The 18,361-nt window shown below is 33.0% G+C and overlaps 1 protein-coding gene across 1 annotated transcript in view; it reads left to right on the top strand.

Annotated features, from left to right (window-relative positions):
- The window catches only part of LOC143066843 (uncharacterized), a 45,828-nt gene extending 32,780 nt beyond the window's left edge, over window positions 1–13,048 (top strand). The window contains exons 2-5 of the mRNA XM_076239654.1: window positions 11,386–11,523; window positions 11,924–11,958; window positions 12,317–12,587; window positions 12,927–13,048. Of these exons, the coding sequence (XP_076095769.1) occupies window positions 11,386–11,523; window positions 11,924–11,958; window positions 12,317–12,587; window positions 12,927–13,048 (566 nt within the window). The remainder of the gene's footprint in view (window positions 1–11,385; window positions 11,524–11,923; window positions 11,959–12,316; window positions 12,588–12,926) is intronic.
- The last annotated feature ends 5,313 nt before the right edge of the window (window positions 13,049–18,361 follow it).

The raw sequence follows: 18,361 nt of genomic DNA on the forward strand, positions 1-18,361 counted from the left end.
GGGTTAATCATGTTAGCGGAATCACAACCCGCTCTCTAACCTGGGATAGTGGTGTTACAGTACAGCATAAAAACTAACTATAACATTCAGTTGAAAAAGGCTCTACTCATCAGATGGACAGTAAGTGTAAAAAGATATAACAAAAACACCGAGTGAACGTGGCCAGGTACTTGTACATCCGAGGTACTTGTACATCCGAGCAACAAAAAAGACAGTTTACGACACTAATAAAACAGAAAATGAAAATGGGGAATGTATCAAAGAGATAACGACCCGAGTTACGAATAGATAACATCCATCTGAGAGTACTCGTAGTTACTGACAGCCAATACAAAACCACCAACAACTAAGACTAAATTATCAATCAGTACATATCCAACAATCAATGGATTTAGGGTAGATCGTCATAACCAGTCAGATAAACACATGACCTTATGAAATGTCAAAATACAGGTAGTGACAGATTGTAGATCAGTGATAGTGTCCATGGTATTTAGCAATAATATTGTACGTTTTCTTAATGAAGGTCGATTCCTTTCCGCTTCCTCCTACACTTACCACCAAGAAACAGCACAATAGAGCTTAAAAAGTGGCGTAACACACCAGCCATTCAATCAATCTCAGTGACAACTAAATAAGAAAAGTGACTAGCAGCAGGCTAAACGAAAAGAGAGGCATAAAAGTACTTTTATGTAATTGTCATAAATTAGAGCTGTAATTTTGTGAAAAGTATGTGATCCGAATTATGACCTTGACTTGTACTTCACCATAATACACAAACAAAAAATAAACATACAAAAATGTAGTAATAAGATTTGGTATAAAGAACTAATTTAAGCCACATAGCTAGTCACAAACACCAAAATATGTGGATTTATGCAATTATAGGGTACTGTACGACCTTTAACGATGATCAAAACCCAAACCGTATACTAGTAGTAGGATCAATAGGTTAAGACATGACATATTCTTTCGCAGTTTACCATTGGCCTAAAGTATGCTAAAGGATAAAGCATTCTTTCATTTTGTCGAATGTTTTCTTGTTACAAACGACAGGGAAAATCTGCAGTTTGATAAATTCATATTTTATATAAAATCAATTTTTCTTTATTTCATCAATGTTTTTTTATTATATTAAATATTCTTTATTTTTATCCTTGTATTTCATATTATTTATTTTTCATCAATGAGATGTTAAAATGGAATTATGTCTTAAGTGAAGACACACAATGGAATTTCTTAAGATGTAAATCATCTGGAACGAAATAAAAGTATTCTCAAACGTGGCAAGTGCTTTCAACTCAAATCTTAATTGGCTTGGATAATTAAGAAGATGTGGTACGATTGCCAATAAAACCAACTCTTTACCAGAGACCGCTAAAACTGAAATTTACAACTTTTAATCACCATACGTCCTTCAACAACGAGAAAAGCCCATAACGCATAAATAGGTATAAAAGTCGACGTAAACAATTTAAAATAGAAAAATAATCCAATACAGCAACAAACGACAACCACTGAGTTACTGGTTCCTACCTTGGGACAAGCACATTCATACGGAAGGTGGCAGGGTAAATCATGTTAGCGGAATCACAACCCGCTCCCTAACCTGGGATAGTGGTGTAACAGTACAGCATAAGAACTAACTATAGCATTCAGTTGAAAAAGGCTGTACTCATCAAATGGACAGTAAATAGAAATAGATATAACAAAAACACCGAGTGGACGTGGCCAGGTACTTGTACATCCGAGCAACAAAAAAGACACTATTGGAAAAAGGAAAACACAATAATATCAAGAAAAATAAAACAATGAAAGAAACCGAAAATACGAATGATCAAGAGAAGAAGAAAACACAAGCTATAGATGGAACGAAGAAAAACAAAACAAAAAAAGGAGAAGAGAAAAATATAGGTGAAATGGAGAAAGAATCTCAAAGTGTTGGTGATAAGAAGGGAAACATTGATATAATAAATACCATCAACGGCGAAAAGAAAAACACAGTAACATCTAGCATTCTTTCATTTTTTCGAATGTTTTCTTGTAACAAACGACAGGTAAAAGCCATAGTTTGATCTGTCATATTTTATATAATATCTATACTATAACATTCAGTTGAAAAAGCTTTACTCATCAGATGGACAGTAAGAATAAATAGATATAACAAAAACACCGAGTGAACGTGGCCAGGTACTTGTACATTCGAGCAACAAAAAAGACCGTTTACGACACTAATAAAACTGAAAATGGAAATGGGGAATGTATCAAAGAGACAATGATCCGACTTAAGAATAGATTACATTCATCTGAGAGTACTCGTAGTTACTGACAGCCAATTCAAAACCACTAAAAAACTAAGACTAAATGATCAATCAGTACACATCCAACATCCAATGGATTTGGGATAGATCGCCATAACCAGTCAGATAAACACATGACCATAATCAATGTCAAAATACAGGTAGTGACAGATTGTAGATCAGTGATAGTGCATGGGTATTAAGCAATAATATTGTACTTTTTCTTACCAAAGGTCGATTCCTTTCCGCTTCCTCCTACATTTACCACCAAGAAACAGCACAATAGAGCTTAAAGTGGCGTTACACACCAGCCAGTAAATCAATCTCAGTCTCAACCGAATAAGAAAAGTAACTAGCAGCAGACTAAACGAAAAGAGAGGCATACAAGTAGTTTTATGTAATTTTCTTAATTTAGAGCTGTAACAAAATGTGAAAAGTATGTGATCCGAATCATGACATTGACTTGTACTTCACCATAATACACATACAAAAAATGTAATAATAAGAAGATTTGGTATAAAGAACTAAGCCCATAGCTAGTAACAAACACCAAAATATGTGGATTTATGCAATTATAGGGCACTGTACGACCTTTAACGATGATCGAAACCCAAACCGTATACTAGTAGTAGGATCAATAGGTTCCGATATGACATATTCTTTCGCAGTTTACCATAGGCCTATAGTATGCTTATAAGAAAAAATACAATATTAATATTACAGACAACAACCCATTGGCGGATAGAAAAGGGAGGTCGGGACCCCTTTTTGGAGGGCCGATCAATGCATTTTAATGGGGACATATAGCTGGTACCCCCCTTTTTAAAGTGACTGAATCCGCCTCTGCTGAACCAACGACTACAACTTTATCATATAGGCTTCCCCTGACTAAGGACAGACACGCATAGAATATGTGTTTGGTATGGGGATGGTAAACATTATTTGCGAATTCCCAAAACAATTCAATGATGAACTGGTCTGTGATATTTTTGTACCATCACAACAATAGATCGAACAGTCAATGAACTGGCCTGTGATATTTTTGTACCATTACAACAATAGATCGAACAGTGAAATTCTGTTTGAAGGGGGTTCAAATATCAGATCGCCTCTCTGAAATACAGGGAAATCAACTAATACCTGTGGACGGACCTCCAGGCGAACACATGAACGGACTTGATCCCTTCGCCAAGTAAACAGGGCATAAAAGGGAGCTGTGGTATAATTTTTGATGAGACAACTACCCAGCAGAGTTGATGTGGATGAAAGCAATTATCGTCACTGTAAGGCCTTCAACAATGACGAAATTCACACAGTAGTCAGTTATAAAAGATCGTGTCCTAAAAAATTTGAAACAATATAAATAAAAACAAACAAACAGCCTATTTAAGAAAAAAAATAACGTATGTTGCATTTTATTGTCCAATAAATGAAGTTGGAAAAAAATAATAATTAATCTTTATATAGATAATTGAAACAGTGAAGGTTGAAAAAATATATAATAAGATCACATGAATTATCCTGTTGTTCATTATTTATTTTTTCAATACTGAATTATCATGCGTTTTGTGAACTATTGAGAGCATGTTGGTCTTTTCGCCTTTCTTTTATGACACAACATTTGATAAAATATAAATATGAGCCGCAGCTCAAATATAATTGAGAATGGAAATGAGAAATGTGTCAAAGACACAGCAAACCGACCAAAAAGCAGAAAACCGCTCTTCGTCAACAGTTTTGTGAAATCATGTTAATTAAACAAAAATATTTTTGTGAAAAAGTTACCAGTATGGTATTTATTATAAAGAACAGAATAAGGTAAGAAAATGAGGTACTGATTTGTCTTGGTCCCGAAATGTCTCCTGCCTTGCCGAACTGTCTATCAATCATGTCTACTAAATATGTCTCCTATGGTGCTAAACTGTCTATTAAACTTTGGACTAAACCTGTCGAGGTGACCAACGGTCCTTATCTACAGCGCAGCAATGATTCGGATCAGTAAGACTGGTTTCAGAGAATAGTATATATTTTACCTGTTAAAAAGAACCAGTTAAAAAATATCGGTTGTGCAAGTAAACACATTGAAGAAAAGGTTTTGCATTTGAATAAACAGAATACAGAAACTTGTCAAATTAATATTTTTGTTTTTTTTTGTTTTTTGTTTTTGTTTATAATTATTCTTTGTTCATCAAAGATGGATGAAATTTATTTTCTTTAGAATAATTGCACTTGTCCCGACGGACAAGCTTGATACAACTTTTACTTGTCCGATCTTTTTTCCCTCTAGTACCGGGCAATCGGACAAGCGTTATTGTCGAGGCCTGTCTTCCTAAGAGTTATTACCTGATGACTTATATATGAGGTACAGACATTAGGACAAATGCTACATTTGTAGTTTGTGGTCCATTATTATCTTTGGTTGAAGTCAAAGCCGTTTCCAAACTCCAGTCACATTTAGGCTTTACTTGAAAAATATGATTGACAATGAGACAACTCTCCACAAGAGCTAAAATTACATAAAAGTTATAATCTAGTATAGTTACAAAATTCATTTGAAAGCCTAAGGAAATTATGAAACACTTTTTAGTCTATAATAAGGATACATGTATTTGCCATGATTCCTCATGAACTTTTCAGATCTACTAGTATTATATATTTATTTGAGAAAACAATATCATAGGTAAAAACCTAATACCTTAAATATCAGCCCGCAAAGCACCAATTCGAAAAAAATATGGAATTTACGTTAATCTAATACTATTATCATACAGTAAAAATCATATGTTATTTAGTCTAAGTATCACTGGTATTAAAGAGATAATAGTAACTGCAATTACGATTATCCCAATATGGCGACGGCAGATATAGGTAAAATCTTTACAGTCATTTTACTCAAATGTAGCATGTTTTTGTCACTAGTTACTCAGCTGCAAGGTTTTTCTATACCATTACATCATATTTGAATCGCAACGGTGCACTGGAAATGATTGAGCGCTTTGAAAATTGCCGTTGAAAAATTCGGGATGATAATCGTAACTCGGTAAAAAAGATAATCGTAATTATGGTATTAAAAAATGCGAAGATAATCGTAACTGGATAGTGTTTTATTGATATTGACACTAAAAACATATATCTGATAGCACATGATGAAATCATGTTGATGAATTAATCAAGTTTCAACATCTTATGACATATCATTTTGTGCATATATGAATAATGGTTCTAATGAAAACAGCTACATACTATTATATCATAAAATTGGAAGGGTGAACAAGCTTTAAGAAATTTGGATATGGGAAAACACGAACTATGTTAAAATACAGAAAACTCCCAAGAACTAGGACTTCACAAAATATGGGAATGAGCGATGAGGCAATTTTATAGGGAGTTATGATATATGGCAATTTTTGTCAAGGGAAACGCATGTGTCACCCTTCATCAGATTTGTGATTAATACAATTGAGAATGGAAATGGTGAATGTATCACAGAGACAACAACCCGACCATACAAAACAACAACAACAAAAGGTCACCAATAGGTCTTTAATTTCGCGAGAAATTCCCGCACCCGGAGGCGTCCTTCAGCTGGCCCTAAGACTGTTAAAGAACGTTGATTTATCCTGAATAAAAACATAGTAAATATAATAATTATTGTTTTAAATCATTAAATGCAGGTGGTTATGTGTGCTATTTCTTCCCCCGGGAAGCGACAGCAGGTTCAATTCTAATCCAAACCCGTTACGCCATAATGAAGTAGGAAAGACGTTTAGTATTCGCCAGAGACAGTTTAACGAGAAATTAAGAACAACAGTTTTGCACTTTTGGGATATGGGATATTGCTACCCCCTCCATTTTCTCCAAAAACACTTTAAACGCGCACACAATATTGAAACTTTGAAAACAATTAGAATATCTACTTTTTACAATACCTGACCCGACAGCTGCTTCATTGTCAATATATTGAACAGGTACATAGATATAGGGTGATGCGGTGTGAGTACTAATGAGACAACTCTCCATACAAATAACAATTTCAAAAAAGTAAACTATTATAGGTTAATGTACGACCTTCAACATGTATACATGAAAAGGTAATACATATTGGTGTCTGTTATAAGGGCATTTTCCCATAAAAGTGTGAATTTCAGACCTAAAAAATTAAAAATCAACTTGTCGAAATTTTTATATCTAGAGTTATTTTGAATACCTCTATTGTAGACCTGTTTGTAAATAAAAATAAAAATAAAAAATCTTACATACTCTTTAAAATTATATCATTTTCATAATGTATGTACTGTTTTTAAAAGCACATCTTATTGCATTTTAATGTCTCCTATAGACATTCTAGTTTGTTTTACTTTATAAACTAGAAAGATCTCATTTTTTTCTGAATGTGAGAACCATTTTTTTCGATAAATATTCGACAGTACTTCACATATAAACGTACAACTTATGTTACGTAGTGGACATTTTCATGAGTGTCGAGTGGACAAAACTGTTTGGATCGTAGTGGACAAAAATTTTCGTAGTTGACATCAACCGTATACTATGTTAATTACATACTTAATATTACATGAAACTAACCCTTGCTATTTGTTTTGCACGAATAGAATTGAAAAAAAATAAAAATCTCCAATACTTGACTCGTAGGTGACCGCTTTTTAGTGGACATATTTACATGGTTTTTTCCCACAATCTCCATATTGCAATAGTAACAAGAATGATCATATTCATCAAAACACGTATTAAGCTGTACACTGATTTTGTTTCATAATTTTAGAACCAGATACTGAAGGAGATTTGAACCGTTTCGAAGTGGACATTAACAAAAATACGGTATCACTCTGGTCTATTTGATGTGCTCTTTTTTGTCAACAATTAAAGTGCCGTTATTAAAACATCATTTCTTTTGTAAGACCCTTATGTTTATATCTCTTGAGAACATTGAGCATGAATGTTGAATAGGGCGTCTAGTGAAATGCCAGGAATCCATAGCTTATTAGTCCCTCTAAAAATATTATGTTTCTTTGCTTAAAAAATGTTAAATCTAATTCCATGTACTGACTGCACAAAAAAATACTTGTAAAGATCAAAAACATTTTTTTAAAGTGTCTCGGACAAGAAATCACGGTTTTGTAAAAAAAACAAAAAACGCCAATAAATCGAGAGTAAATTTGTCTTAAATATTACGGAGTGGCTATTTGTCCGGCTAGCCGGACGAATAGTGCCAGGGCTATTTGTCCGGCCATTGTAATGCGCATGTCATATAATGTGCGTTCGGAAGTGCGTGTAACATTATCTTCAGTAGCACCAAGGGGGAGCGTGTAATCTTATCACTGATTTTGATTTTTAGATCTTGGCTGAAATATTTGTGATAAATTTTGCAGTTTTCGGAATTTGACAATGGAACACGATATTATGAACTTCCAAGAATGATATAAATCTTATGAAAGGGACTTTAAAAAATTGAAATCACAATGAAAATGGGAAATAAAAGATAATTATATATAATTGATCGGAGAATCAGTTTTTATTAAATTATTCGATTCGCTACAGCTGTGTACAGGTGGAAAAGATGTTCAAAGCAAGTGTTGTTGAAAAATGCCTTTACAATTGCAAGAATTGTCTAACTGATTGAAATTTAGATTAGTTATAATCCAAAAATGAGTCTTGCAAGACAAGAAAAGAAAAGAGAAATTTGGGAAAAGGAGCACACTGTGACACCCGATCCCCTCACGTAAATAAAATAAAAAAACAGTGGAATGGATAACGTTATGTCAAGGGGTCTATATAATTCTCTTTGACAGCTACAGACATAATAATTTTGTATCTTTTTCAGCTAGACAAAATCCTTTACGTTAACTTAAAATGCACGAGTCAAACACTACCCAAGTTTATTTTACAAGTAAATTATTCTCTCTTCTTATATAAAAATATGGGATATATATGATTTTATTCTAATTATTCGTTATCAACATTGGACTATATACTAGTATGAAGAAAACAACAATTTCAATTACCAGTAACAAGATTAGGCCCTAACACTAAAGATGTCAAACATGTGCTACCCCCTTGTGAAGCTGAAGATAATATTACTCGCACACACAAATATTATAGTGACATGCGCATTGTATTGGCCGGACAAATAGTCCTAGTACTATTCGTCCGGCTAGCCGGACAAATAGCAACTGCCTAAATATTAACCTCTAAGTTTCTTCATTTTTTAAAATTTTCCGTTAATGTCATCAATTAACTGTACATTTGTATTTTAATACACACAGTACTATTGAAATGATGAAAGACACATTCAATTTTTCAGTTACTATTATCCGATAAAGAAATTACGATTATCAAACAAGAAAAATTCCACAGAGTTACGATTATCATCCCGAATTTTTCAACGGCAATTTTCAAAGCGCTTAGACAATTCCAGTGCACCGTTACGATTCAAATATGATGTAATGGTATAGAAAAACCTTGCAGCTGACTAACTAGTGACAAAAACATGCTACATTTAAGGAAATTGACTGTAAAGATTTTATCTATATCTGCCGTCGCCATATTGGGATAATCGTAATTGCAGTTACTATTATCTCTTTAATACCAGTGAAGTATATGATAAAACCCCTATCTTTTTTGAGGCAGGTTAATCTCTATAAACGTCACTTGTTATATTAATATATCGTTCAAGTTTCCGTCGCGTTGATATTTACGGGCTATGCCGGGGAAGTTGCGAAAAGGGGGGGGGGGGGCATCACTGTCATACACCACAACCAGTAATTGTATTTTCCTTCGTATTCACAGAATTGTTCCCCCTTTTTTTCAGTAAGATCAGGTCAAAGATTTACATATTTTTGACCCGCAGTTCAAGAGCAGTTGCGGATAAAAAATGGAACAGAATGGCGAACGGACAAACTCCATAGTTTTCCGTTCGTCGTCCTGTTCTATCTTACACCGCCTTCTATAGTGATGGTATCACTGTATAGAAGGCGGGTAAGATAAAAGTACAGTATCTTGTACGATATTGATGCCACACTGAAAATTGATCGCCATAATTGGTTTACATTTGTCATTTTGAAGCCTTTAAAAGCTGACTATGTGGCTCAGTGTCCGGTGACCTATAATTGTTAACTTCTCTTAGTATGTCATTTTAGTATCTTGTGGAGAGTTGTCTTATTGACAATCATAACACATCTTCTTTTTTTTAAACTTTATATTTATAAATCTTTTTCAGTCAACATTTTCTCTCGGCATAGGTTTGATAACTAAACTTTTGAAGTTAACTGCTTTTCTATTTACAAAAAAGATGATCATGTTTGGCTTTCTGTTCAGTCGCAAATATTTCATGCATAATTAGCAAAAGTTTATGTCGTAGGCTCGACAAAAACTAACAAAGGACACATTGAACAAACAAAAAGTAATCGGATTTAATGAAAATTAGTTCAAAATTAATAAAAAAAGAGTTGTGGTATTATTTTTCTGTATAAAAATAACATAACAGTCATCTGCACACAAGCGTGTTTTTTTATGAAACTGTTGCAGGACGACTACATTAGTCTGGTCATTTATGAAAATCAGGAAAAGCAGAGAACCTAAGATTGAGCCTTATATTAAGGCATCCCATTGACCACTGCCAATTGACTAGATATCTCCCTATCTAGAGCATCTGTTGCCTTCTGTCACATTAAAGTATTAAGGAAGACGCCCTATAAGTCAGTAAGATTAAGTCAAAGAATCCCACATTTTAGGCCAGCAGTTCTCCAAGAGAAGTTGCGGATTAAAAAAAAAGAGACTGAATGACGAACAGAGGAGCACATGTACAAACTCCACTACTATAGAAGGCAGGGGATGATAAATGTACAATGTACTATATTGATAACATACTGAAGGTTGATCGCCACTACATCACCATTCATTGACGTCATAAACAAACATCTCCACTGACAACGTTATAGTTGAAGTATCGGCGATTTATTGCACAAGGAAATTTTCTTAGACGTCTTAAAAATTTATCCTGTTCAGCATTTCCAAAGATAGTAGTAAGAGAAAGAGAAGTGTGGTGAGTTATTCTTTTGTACTTTTTATCCAAGTACTATGCTTTCTGTTCTTTTTCCATTTTAAAACCTACTTAAGCAAAAATATATTTTCGGCATCTACAAGTTAATGTGAGGTTATAATTCATTGTCTAGAACTGATTTCTTAATTAAATTTATATATTTTTAAATTAACTGATAATCAACTACACTTCCATAGATTTTGTGTAAATTTTCCTAAACTGATTATATTTTTTTGGTATTTTGGCCGAAGTACTTTTGGCCTTAGAATCTGAGGTTACCAGAACGCAATAATCTTACATAAGCTGCAAGCAGGGTTAATTCAAACTACTCTTTGTTTGGTATTTCTGGTTCTTAAACGGTTAGAAATAAGCATCTTAGATATTAAGTTGATATTCTTGTTGATTAGGTGTTTTTTTTTTTAAATAATGGGAAAATAATGTTAGATTATATAGAATAATATCAGTTTCCGAATTCTGACTACAATTGTCGTGGTTCCTGTGGTTTTATGTCCTGTTTAAAGATACAAATGTTGGGTATGTTTTTGTAACTTCAAAAATAATACATTAGTAGATGCGACGTGTATAGTATTAATATAACAACAACCACTGACACAAAACAAAGATATCTAAAGGTGGATAAACATAATTTATTTGAAGACGCATGTTTTTTTTAATAATGTCAAGCTCAAACTTGAAAGCTGAATACTTGGCATCAAGACAAGTTGTAAAAAAAAAATAACCGATACATATAAAAAGAAGATGGGATTTAATTGCCTATGAGGCAACTCTCCACAAGAGACCAAATCACACATAAATTGAGAACTATAGGTCACCGTACGGCCTTCACTTATGAGCAAAGTCCATACCTTTTAGTTAGCTATAAAATGCTCTGAAACGTTTGGTTATTTGATTTGTTAGGTTCCTGTCTCATTGACATGTACCCGAAATCACCTTCAACTTCGACTTCAAACAATATTAAATCCACAAATTATTATGAACATTATGGTGTATAGGTGTTTTTCCATTTAGACAAATTAAAAGAAGAGGAGAAAAGTACCGAAAATATAAAAGAAGAAGAAAATAAAATGACCATGCAATACGAAACGTTCAGTATATCTGACGAATTAAAGGAGCTGGAGGCGGAAGTAGAAGTATCTATGAGAGCAGGTAACTTCTTAAGTTAATTTGCAGTTGTATATTTTATGAGTTTTTCTGGACTTCATTTCTGTTTTTGTTCCGTGAAAAAAAAACCAATAATGCTTGCTAAACAGTAACTACAAAGATAAGAAGATGTGGTGTGATTGCCAATGAGAAATCTCTCCCTCAGAGACAAATGACATAGAAGTTAAGTACTATAGGTTATCGTACGTCCTTCAACGATGAGCGAATGTCATACCGCACAGCCGGCTACAAATGGGCCGACGAAGATTTTTTTTTTGCGATCGTATAAAAACGATTTTGTCATTATGCTTTAACAATTATGATAACAGTTATATAGTACTTGTTTGTTCAACTTTGGTCAGATATTATTGAGGGTATTTTTTTTTTCACTTTCTATGACCAACAGGAAAAACTATGAAGAATGCTGGAGGCGTTTTCAAGGTAATTAGAATATCAATTATATGCATGGTCATCTTAATCTGGGAACAGTATATCTAACATGATATATGTTCCGGTTTTAATAAAATCTCCTGTTTATAAAACTTAAATTTTTTTAGAGAAAAAAAATAAGAATTTTCTTATCCCTGACATACATTACCTTAGTTGCATTTGGTACAACTTTTTTGAATTGTTGGTCCTAAATGTTCTTAAACTTTGTACTTGTTTAGATTAATTACTTTTTTGATCTGAGAGTGTCACTGATGAGCCTTATGTAGACGAAACGCGCGTCTGGTGTAATAAATTATAATCGTGGTACCTTTGACAACTATTTTACATGACAAATAATTAATTATTATAGTATACAGGCCTAAACTACAAACTTCATGGAGCTATAGGAAAAGAAATGAAAAAAGAAGAAAGGAGGGAAAAAAGAGAAAAGATGAAAGAGGAGAGAAGACAAAAGAAATTAGACCGAGAAGAGGAAATGATTATAAAAAAGTACACTAAAAGAATAGAAATGATTATGGAAAGGTACAATAAGGCTGATAAAGTGCAACAGATGAAAGACAAAAAGAGAAAAGAGAAAGATGAAAAGCACGAGAAAAAAACTCAAAAGATGTTGGAAAAAGGTATTCATTTTATTGAAATGTACACTTTCTATATTGTCGTGATGGTTGATTCCACGTGGACGTCTTTGACAAGACCAGCAATATTTTCGTATTGCAACAAACACACGTCAATGAAGTATTAAAACATCGTATAAACTTGAAATTTATAAATTCCCAATGCAATAAGAAAAACTTTATCCTTTGGTCTTTAAATAAGTGTGTCGTTGCAACATAATAACACTTCTTATTTTTATATATTGATATCAAACTTTCATGAACCAATTTGATTTTAAACTTTCATGAACTTATTTGATTTTGAACTTTCATGAACGTATTTGATTTTGACACTTGTTTTTACAGAAAAGAAGAAAATGGAGACAGAATGTGACAAAGATGGAAAGAAAAACACAGTTTTATCCAGCATTCAGGCATTTTTTGGTTGTTTTTCTTGTTTAAATCGTCAGGAAAAAGCAGATGTATGATAAATTAATATTTTGTATAATATCAATTTTCTTTATTTTATCACTGTTTTTTGTATTATAATAAATCTTCTTTTCTTTTCTCCTTGTTTTTCATATTATATATTTTTAATCAATTAATTTATAAATGGAATTATGTCTAACGTGAAGACACACAATGGACTTTCTTAAGATGTAAATCATCTGGAACGAAATACAAGTATTCTCAAACGTGACAAATGCTCTCAACTCAAATCCTAATTTGCTAGGATTATTAAGCAGATGTGGTACGATTGCCAATGAGACCAACCCTTTACCAGAGACCGCTGAAACTTACAACTTTTGATCACCATACGTCCTTCAACCACGAGAAAAGCCCATAACGCATACATAGGTATAAAAGTCGACGTAAACAATTTAAAATAGACCAGATGCTCCGCAGGGTGCAGCTTTATACGACCGCAGAGATTGAACGCTGAACGGTTGGGGCAAGTATGAACACACCATTCAAGCTGGATTCAGCTCTCAATTTGGAATGTGATTAAATAGTTGACACAGCATAGGTTTCTGACACAGAATGAATGTGGTCTCATGAACTTAAAATTTTGTTTTGCCTTTGAGCAATTCACTATGCTGTTAGATATTAATACTCTCAAAAAAACGTTTGAAGAAATTTTCTTTTTATTTATGAAATCTTAAATAAGAAAAATTTACCCCCCCCCCAATTTTTTTTCACATCCCTCTTTCCTTTATTCAAAACTGATCTCAATTCAAATTTCTAAAAGAGTTTGCAACAATAATTACTCATTCAAATACATCATAAAATTTTAAAATGAAAAAAAGTGCTTGTTATCACTGAATGGCAAAGATTGTTTTAATTTATCAGTTGGAAGTAAAAGTGAATATACATTGTGTATTGTTAGTCCAGCGTTTTGGGACAATTGAGCACTTTATGGTAAAAGCATGAAACTTTGCACAGTGTTAGTTATGATGTTTATAAAAATTTTTGGATATGGAGCCATCAAAAATATCCACAATGGCCGCCAACAGTGATGAAGCAGAGTCCAAAAATATAGTATAATTAATCATTTGAAAATAAAAGCACAAATCTTTGCATATCGCTAGTTATGATGATTATTAATCTTTTCTGAATAATATGGAACAATAAAAAAAAAATGGCCGCCAACAGTCATGCGACAGAGTCCCAAAAAAATGGTACAATTGATCATTTGAAAATAAAATTGCAAAACTTTGCATATTGATAGTAATGATGCTAATTAATCTTTTCTGAATATTGAACGATCAAAAATAATTCCTTAATGGCCGACAAATTTAAAATGGCCGCCAAACGTCTTATTATCAGAAACTGTCGGGTATATCTAGAAAGCTATTAGCGTCACTGATACGTCATTTGTAGACGAAACACGCATCTGGTATAAAGAAGTTATCCACAAGGAATATATAAACCAATTTACGATCATAGTTTTTAAAACATGGCTACTGAAAAGACGTTCAGGTTATCAAGTGTAGAATATGACAAAAAGACTAAATCAAATAATATTGATTGGGCAAATTGCATCCTATGCCAAGAAATTATAGATGAAAAACTGATATATGCCCATTTGATTCTAAACGTTCAAATGTTGGTGCTGGTTATCAATCTTTAGCTGACAATATTAAGAAGTTTCATAAAATAACGATTAATGCCTGAAGGCATTAATGTGTGCATTGAAAACTTAGATGAGGGATCTGGAATAGCACAGTCTTCCATTGACCAAAAGGCATGTTGGCACAAATCTTGCAACTTAAAACTGAACAGGACAAAGTTGAATAGAGCAGAAAAACGAACCTCACATGAGAGGATAGATGATAAAGCAACCACATCTAAAAAAACACTATACATAGCTCTTCCATTCAGTCCACCAGTAACCCGTCTGTGTGCTTTTTCCATAATGAAAATATTCAAGAAGCCCTTCATGAGTCCTCAACGTTTGGATAAGATATACGTTTGAGAGAATGTGCAGTAAAATTAAATGACACATTGTTACTTGCAAAGTTAAGAACTGTTGATCTAATTGCACAGGAAGCAAAGTACCACTCTGAATGTTTAGTTTCCTTATATAATCGTGCATCTCGAATAGAAATGAAAAATGATAATGTCAAATCTAAGAAGGAAAGTCAAATCCATGGTATTGCATTTTCAGAACTAGTCTCTTATAAAATTCCGCGGAACCCAGTGTCTCGCCTATTTTTGCTGTAAATTGCAGGCTCAACAACAATGAGGAAAAAAATCAATAAAAATATTCCTCTTGTTACTATTTTATGATTGTAAGAAAATCTAAGTCCATTTAAAAGTAAATTACCGAAAAAACGGAGTAATCTTTTTACAAACTTTACTTCTGGATACTATCTTATGATCATAAACAAGCTTCTGCCCAAGTTTGGTACAAACCCAGGATAGTTTAAGAAAGTTTTAAAAACTTTAACCACAGAGTGAATGTAATGTTTCCCCGCAGAAAAAAACTAAGTCCATTTATAAGTAAAATATGGAAAAAATGGAATTTTATTTTTTCAAAATTTACTTCTGGATATTATCTTATGATCATAAACAAGCTTCTGTCCAAGTTTGGTACAAACCCAGGATAGTTTGAGAAAGTTATTAAAATTCTAAAAACTTTAACTACAGAGTGAATGTTTTGTTTCCCCGCAGAAAAAAACTAAGTCCATTTATAGTAAAATACGGAAAAAATGGAATTTTATTTTTACAAAATTTACCCATGGATACTATCTAATGATCATAAACAAGCTTCTGTCAAAGTTTGGTAGAAATCCAGTATAGTTTAAGAAAGTTATTAAAATTTCAAAAACTTTAACCACAGAGTGAATATTTGTTGACGCCGACGACGACGGAATGTAGGATCGCTTAGTCTCGCTTTTTCGACTAAAGTCGAAGGCTCGATTATAAATGAAACAAGATCATGCGATGAGACCATAAGTGTTTAAAAGTTGTCAGATACATGTAAACTTTATAAGAAAAGAGTAACATGTCTAGGTGCAGATGTTTCATCTCGAGTTAATAGTACACAACTGAAACACAGAATTGTATCTAATTTCCCTAACTTAGATGCTTACAAACAAGGCCTTGAAAACATTCTTGCTTTCAAAGATGACATTGGTCCTACATTGAAGAGAGTCTGATTAGAAGACTTAGATAATAAGTTTGTCAACATATCAAAAGCAGCTAGGTTTGTTCGTAAAGATATTTTTGCATCAAATTTAAAATTTAAACCTTCCCAAATGGATGTCGGGAAGTTTCTGTACCGAAGTCATTGCTTTCTTTGGTCAGTATAATTCAGTTTGGACCTAACATTCAGGATCGTTCATATTCTCAGTCGACATTAACAATAGCACAGCTCCTGATGTATAGTTGTAAAAAGAAACTATCCAACCATCACATGAAAGATCATGAACCTCCAGTTTGTGCTTATTTGGGAATCATGATCCACTGTCATGAATGTAAGACTAGAAGACGTGATCTAGTAGATACTTTCTTCAAACTAGGAATGTCTGCCTCCTACGACCGAGTGTTAGAAATTTCGACTTCCATGGCCAATGATGCTTGTCGTCTTTATGTCCAAGAATATGGCAAGCCGTTCTCGTCAAAACTATGTTTAAACCCTTTTTCCGAAAAAAAAATACACACTGAGAATTAAAAACCTAAAATAACACACTAAGAAATCGAAATTACACAATGAGATTTAAAAAAATAAAAAACACACACTGAGGATTCAAAATTACACACTGAGATGAAATTAACTAAAAAAACACACACTGAGAATTGTTAATTACACACTGAGATTTCAAAAATACGCACTGAGATTAATATGCAAATTACAAATGAATATTCATGAGATGAATAATTCAACAGATTTATATCTTGATCTCAAGAACTCTTGTCAGTCATAATAATGAAATGCGGTTCCTTATACCAACATTCGTAATAAATTTCAAGAATTAACATCGCTCATATTCATAAGTTTGTTGCCTATAATTCAGATCATTACTACCAGTAATTAAACATGTGTCCCTTTTCAAAGTCTTCTAACTGTTTCCCTGATTTCGCTAGTTAATCTTTATATTTTTGTTACGTTTATATGCTATAATAAAAACTTGAGTAAAAATTTCACTGCATTCTGTTGCAGATTGTTCCTATGTTTTCTTATAATTTTAATAAAGTTTTTCACCATTTGGTTGTATTTTGTAATAAGAGTAAGTGCCGGGTATTTTTCTTGTTCTTGTATTTCTAAAGTTTTTTTTATTAATAATTTGGAACCAAATCGAAGGACTAACGAGTTTTGTCCCCTTGTTGTTTTAAGCTTGTAATAGATTCAGATTAAGTATGCTAATTAGATATGTGCGCATAAAAAGTGCGCACAAATCTCAGTGTGTAATTTTAAATTCTCAGTGTGTAATTTTAAATTCTCAGTGTGTAATTTTAAATTCTCAGTGTGTAATTTCAAATTCTCAGTGTGTGTTTTCAGTTTATTTATTCTCAGTGTGTCTATTTGAAATCTCAGTGTGTAATTTTCAATTCTCAGTGTGTAATTTTCAATTCTCAGTGTGTAATTTTCAATTCTCAGTGTGTAATTTTCAATTCTCAGTGTGCGTTTTTCATTTTTGTAATCTCAGTGCGTCTTTATGAAATCTCAGTGTGTAATTTTTAATACTCAGTGTGTAATTTTCAATTCTCTGTGTGTAATTCTCAATTCTCAGTGTGCGTTTTGAAGTTTTTAAATCTCAGTGTGCTTTGTTGTAATTCTCAGTGTGTAAAATTTTCGAAAAATGGTTTAATCATAGTTTTGACGAGAACGGCTTGCCATACAAGAAGGTATTGATTTTCCTACCAATCTACTACGAAATGTGTTTACTTCATCTGCTGGAGACAACATTGTGATTTTGTGATTTTACTTTTTTTTTTATCACAATCCAACCAGTATCTCGTTAAAAGATACATTCCATGGTACAGGTATATCTTTATTCCAACATATTTCAGAGGATGTTCAAGGCGTTGTTCAAACATTTCACCAATCTGAAACTATGTTGAAATGCCAGTCAAAGAGATTGCCTCTTTTACCAGAGCGTTATTCAAATCTTCCACCAGATGTACTAAGATCCGGTGAACCAGATATCCCATCAGTTGAAGGAGAACTTTCAATTGACATGTCCTTAGTTCCAGCTGCATTAAAAGGGGAATTCAAATGGCTGAACAGCTGTGGATAGGATTTGGCACTGGAAAGAACTTCCGATATATTTCAATCCATGGATTGTGTCTTGCTC

Source organism: Mytilus galloprovincialis, chromosome 3, assembly GCF_965363235.1.
Source record: "Mytilus galloprovincialis chromosome 3, xbMytGall1.hap1.1, whole genome shotgun sequence".
Taxonomy (NCBI): Eukaryota; Metazoa; Mollusca; class Bivalvia; order Mytilida; family Mytilidae; genus Mytilus; species Mytilus galloprovincialis.